Source organism: Staurois parvus, unplaced genomic scaffold (genome assembly GCF_062004578.1).
Source record: "Staurois parvus isolate SC_StPar_1 unplaced genomic scaffold, SC_StPar_1.0 ptg000055l, whole genome shotgun sequence".
NCBI lineage: Eukaryota > Metazoa > Chordata > Amphibia > Anura > Ranidae > Staurois > Staurois parvus.
In genome coordinates, this window is record NW_028317851.1 from 360,373 (window position 1) to 366,372 (window position 6,000).

The following is a 6,000-nucleotide window of genomic DNA, read 5'->3' on the forward strand; positions in this document are numbered from 1 at the left end:
GAGAACTACCTGCATCTGTTGTACGGGTCAGAACTGTTACCAAAACTGTCTCAAGGCTTTCATGGTTTTGGCACAAGACATCAAGACATTATAAAGGGACTATGAAGTCAGAAAAGTGTCAAAAATACTTTGTTGAATTTCCCCAATATCTTAATGGAATTTTGCTTTGTACACAGGGGTATAGTCATACTGGAATAGAAAACAGCCTTCCCAAACTGTTGCCAGTAGGTTGTAAACACACAATTGTGAAAAATGTCTTTATGTGTCGTAGCACATAGTAGTTCCCTTTACTGGAAACACTTCAGCTCAGTAAGTCGAAGAGGTAGCCACATACGTTTGGCCATATAGGTAGGTGATGGTCAGATAGCCACATGTTTTTCAGCATATTGCGTACTTGTCTTCTGAATGGCAACAAGCAAGGTATCGGTTGGTTTACTATGTGTACGTAGTGCCAAACACATCAAGATCTTCTCTATACTTTTTACATGAATGTTTACAGTAGATGAGCCTCTTAGTTCTCTTGAAAAACACTGCTTGGACTTGCTTATTCTAGTACAGTGCTCAAGACTAGGGTTTCATGAGCAATTTTTGACCCTTAGATCAGCAATTTCCAACCATCAGATAGGAAATTATTGACCCCAATTATCTTTTTTAGCTATTTATATGAGGAGTATTCTTCCCACTGACCACCAATGTAAGGAACCTTCTTATTCATTGACCACCAATGTAAGGAGCATTTTTACCACTGACCACCAATGTAAGGAACTTTCTTCCCACTGACCACCATTCTAAGGATCTTTCTTCCCACTGACCACCATTCTAAGGATCTTTCTTTCCACTGACCACCATTCTAAGGATCTTTCTTCCCACTGACCACCATTCTAAGGATCTTTCTTCCCACTGACCACCACTGTAAGATACTTTCTTCCCACTGACCATCGATGTAAGGAGCATTTTTCCCACTGACAACAAATGTATGGAACACCCTTCACACTGGCCACCAATGCAAGGAACATTCTTCCTACCAACCACTACTGTAAGGAGAATTCTTCTCATTGAGCACCAATGTTAGGGATATTCTTTCCACTGACCACCAATGAAAGGAGCATTTTTTTCACAGGCCACCAATGTAAGAAGCATTTTTCAATTGCCCTGCAATGTAAGAAACATTCTTCTCACTTATCACTAATGTAAGGAGCATTTTTCCCACTGAACACTGAATGTGAGGAACATTCTTCCCACTGACCATAGATGTAAAGAGCATTGTTTTCACTGACCTCAAATGTTAGGGGTGTTCTTTCCGATGACCACCAATGTTCTGTCTCTCCAATCTAAGCATTGATAGTGTGATCTCTGTAACTTATAGTTGTGATGAGATATTGATAACTTCAACCCAGGGGCGGACTGAGAACTCATGGGGCCCCCGGGCAATAGGGGATCATGGGGCCCCTGTGTCCTCACCCACACCCAAAAAAGCCTATGAAAAAGCCAATGAAAAGGTACCAGGGGCATCTAATGGGGCCCCCTACTGACCCCGGGCTCTCGGGCAGTGCCCAAGTGCTCGAATGGTCAGTCCGCCCCTGCTTCAACCTCAGCTGGATACCACAGTCAGTGACCCAATCGATTAGACATCTTGTAGATCTTGTGACATTTATTCTGTAAACTGAGAGAATCTTACAACAATAAACATTCTCTCTATAGCTGTTATATCCAGTATCCATGTAATATCTCACTATGTATTCTAGCTAGCAAGGATTCTTATGAAGACATTTCACTGATCCTTTGACTTGCAAGGATCCTATGAAGCTTTCCACAGATCTTTTGACTGGCCAGGATCCTATGAAGTTTTCCACAGATCTTTTGACTGTTCTGTCTCTCCAATCTAAGCATTGATAGTGTGATCTCTGTAACTTACAGTTGTGATGAGTTAGTGATTACTTCAACCTCAGCTGGATACCACAGTCACTGACTCAATCGATAAGACATCTTGTAGATCTTGGTTAGTTTATTCCATAAACTGAGAGACTCTTACAACAATGAACATTCGATAGGTCAACAGATCGTAATGTGTTCCTGCTTCATGACATGAGGCTAGAGCTGCAATGCATTTCTGGGAAAGGAGGAGGGCAATCTATACAGAATTAACTAAACCAAAGGAAAAGGAGGAGCAGAAACAAAATATAGAAAAACTTAAAGGCATAGGATAGTCATGTGAAACATGACATCCAATGAAAGGAGCATTTTTCTCACAGGCCACGATTGTGAGGAGCATTTTCCCATTTGCCAGCAATGTAAGGAACATTCGTCCCACTGATCACCAATGTAAAGAGCATTCTTTCCACTGACCACCAATGAAAGGAGTATTTTTTCTCACTGACCACCAATGGAACAGTTATCCCGATTACCACCAATCTAAAGTAGCCTTTCTCCACTAACCATTTATGCAAGGTAGGATTTCACTTACTGCTGATGTAAGGGGGCACTTTTCATTGACTATCAGTGTAAGGTGGCGGAATAACTTAAATGACTGTTAACGCTAATGTGCTATAAATTGTAAATATAGTAATTATTAGCAGGTGATTTCTATGACCCATGCTATTTCAAGGGTTCCTTCTTATTAAAAGGGTTGAGAAACACTGCATTAGGCTGATCAGTATCACATTTATATCTGCAAGAAATGTAACTTGACCTTAGTTTAATTTAAAGGTGGAGTTATGTGATGGCTGATTTTTACAGAAAAAGTCAATTTTTTGTAGCTCTGTAATTTTATTCTCTGTAAAAGAGCTTTTTGATCCAATAACCTTGGACTCGGACTCTTGCAAGTGTAGCAGACAAAATGATGCCATTTGTTGCCTTTTATGTGACCATAATTTACATTCATGAATACATTTTACAAATGGTCCATAAAACTCCAGCCAATGGAAATAAAGAGCACCGTAGAGGAAATTTAGTAATGTCGGCAATCAGAGGAATGCCTTTCTCTTGGCAGGGACGAAGGTTATTTATCAACATAAAAACACATTTTCAGTGCCAGCTCCAGGTCAGGCTGCCCACCAGATGCATGCCTGTGTAATCGGAATGAAGAACAGGAAAGATTTCTCAGATGTATTGTTTTTAAAATGAAAAGGGCTCCATGTGACTAAGTCCAAAAGGTCATATTTCTCTGTTTGTAATCTCTGCATGAAAAAAAATCAATCTAGACACGAACAGTGCGGAACCATAATCAGATTGATTGAAAGCACTGTTAGTCCTATGGTGCATCCCACCTCTCAGGACAATTTCAATGATCAAGGCTGCTGATCAGCTTCACCCTACTGACAGTCCTCCCTGCACTCCCATGATTGAAGAGACCTAAGGAAAACAAAATGGGTGCATTAAAAAAATCCCACCATCCATCTAGAGAGAGATACATAATGCACTCACTCACAGTGATCAGATAAGATATTGCCATGATACAACAACAAACCGAAATCCCAGGATGGTAACAGAGGGGTAAACAATGCTGCATGCAGTAAACAAGCACTGCTTGGGACAGATCCTCCAAAAGCACAGCGATTGTCATTTGGGACAGGGTACAGGATGATACAACCTGGTGCATTAAAAGTGTTTAATCTATAAACAAAAATGTAATATATTGCAGTTCACTAATTCTTAGTTGTGTTGGCTGCATTTGTTTTATTTATTACAGGTATTTATATAGCGCCGTCAGTTTACGCAGCTATATATATATATATATATATATATATATATATATATATATATATATATATAACATTCGCATCAGTCCCTAACCCTCAAGGAGTGAACAATCTAAGGTCCCTAACTTACATTCATACATACACATACTAGGGCCAATTTAGACAGGAGCCAATTAACCTGTATGTGTTTAGAGTATGGGAGGAAACCAGAGTACACAGGGAGAACATGCAAACTCCAGGCAGGTGGTGCCATGGTTGGGATTCAAACCAGCGACCCTAGTACTGCTAGGTGGAAGGGCTAACCATTTAGCCACCGTGCTGCCCTTTTTTCTGGTTTCTTCCTTTATTTTCACCTAGTGATCTGGCCAATAATAAGCTCCCTCTGTTACAGTGTCTCCACTCCACTGGAGAAGCAATGGAGACACCTTTAGATAGCAGCATTGTCCTTCTCTAAGTTTTTTCTGTTTTTGTTTTTTCCTTTTGATGGGAAAGTTTTACATAAATGAACAAACACTGACCACTGTAAGAACCCCTGTCAGTGTTAAATGGTTTGTCTCAACCCACTCTGCTGACTGCCAGTTTGTATGGACAGCTTGGTCTGTTAAAGAGAGTTGAAAAATAAGAGACCTACTGGTCAGATCACCTGATCAAAAACAGGGAAAAAAAGAAAACAAATGCAGCTGAACTAGAAGACAGAAGCACAAGGAACACATCACTCTGAGTCCTCATGCACACTTGATGTTTTTACAGCTGCTGTTTTTGGCTTTTGACTGTTTTTTCTACAGCCAGTAAACCCCCCCAGCATGTTCTTTTGTGTCCATGCACACATAGACCGTAATCAACGTTTTTTGTCAGGGAAGCTATTTTTGGCTGGAAAAAAGCCCCGGACTAGTTGGCTTCTAGAGGAGTTTCTTTGCTGTAAAAACGCTCTAACGCTGAAAAACAAGGCAAAACGCAGTAAAATGTCGCAAACCTGCGTTGTTCGACTTTTTTACAACAAAAAATGCTAAAAATGCAAACGCGGAAAAATGCGGAAAAACACTTATAACCGCTAATGCAAAAACGCTAAAAAAAAGCTGAAAAATCACATTTTTAAAGTGACTTTACACAGTTAATATTACCAGCGTTATCAAAACGTCCCGTGTGCATGGAGCCTGAAAGTACATAAATTCCTTTGTGCTTATTTATTTATTTGTTTTGTAAACCTAGGCATTAAAGTGTTACTAAAACCCACAACAGTAAAATCAGTCTGTATAAGCAGTAAAGCATGCTTGTTATACTCACTGGAACCTAAGGGGTTAATCCTCCACATTGTGTAAAAATTCTGTTTGATCCTGCCTTCTCTGATCCTTCCCTTCTTCCACAGTCCCCAATCCATCTGCTGACAGAACACAGCCTTGGGAGCAAGTGTGCACATGCTCAGTTTAGTGCGTATTGCTAGATGTTTTTTTTTTTTTTTTTTTTTTTTTTTGGGAGGGTGCATGTGATCGCTACAGCACTGTCCAGACAGACTGCGTTTCTATAGTGTGAACCGGCCCTTAAACTCTTTGTTTTTTTTTTTTCTTTTTTAGATTTCCTCAGTTACTTCTTGGTTTCTTTTCTAGACAAATTATATCATCCATCCCAGGAGTCTTCAGGAGGGGAAGGGGGGTTTTCTCCGCTAAACACACTCTCCTGCATGCATGCTTGAGCTAAGGGCAGATGGATTCCAGGAAGTAAATGCTACATTGCCCTTACGCAAGATGGCCATGGCCAGAAAGTAAAGCATAAAGACATGGATGGATGTTTGCTTTGAATTTTTTGGTTTGTGGTGCTCAGATGCAGTGAAGATCCACTTTAAACTGTGCTCCTTATAAATATATACTAATAGTATTCTAATACTAAATTACTTCTTGTTCTTTTCTTGCAGATTTTCCACATGACCTATGACCTCGCCAGCGCTGTGGTTAGAATATTTAACCTCATAGGAATGATGCTTCTCCTCTGCCACTGGGACGGCTGCCTACAGTTTCTGGTCCCATTGCTTCAGGAGTTTCCTAGTGATTGCTGGGTGTCCTTAAATAATATGGTTGTAAGTATTTGATGAGCTCTTCAATGAATTCTGTATGTTGTAATCCGTATATGTAATCCTGATATATGACTAGGGTAAATCTCTGCCTCTATAGATCTTGTGGCTTGGTCATGAGAAAGGCCTATCATCAGATTTCACATCCAACATTCTTTTCCTGTTAGTAATGGGGAAAAGAAATAAATACGGTGTGCCTAAGTCATATTTTCAGTGGAATAAAAAGGATAATTGACA

General features: G+C 40.0%; 1 protein-coding gene across 1 annotated transcript in view; it reads left to right on the top strand.

The window, feature by feature from the left end:
- Nucleotides 1-5,769, top strand: part of LOC149470023 (potassium/sodium hyperpolarization-activated cyclic nucleotide-gated channel 1-like) — a gene marked incomplete at its 3' end in the record, with an annotated part of 261,363 nt that extends 255,594 nt beyond the window's left edge. The window contains exon 3 of the mRNA XM_089668097.1: nt 5,608-5,769. Within this exon, the coding sequence (XP_089524223.1) occupies nt 5,608-5,769 (162 nt within the window). The remainder of the gene's footprint in view (nt 1-5,607) is intronic.
- Between the last annotated feature and the right edge of the window lie 231 nt (nt 5,770-6,000).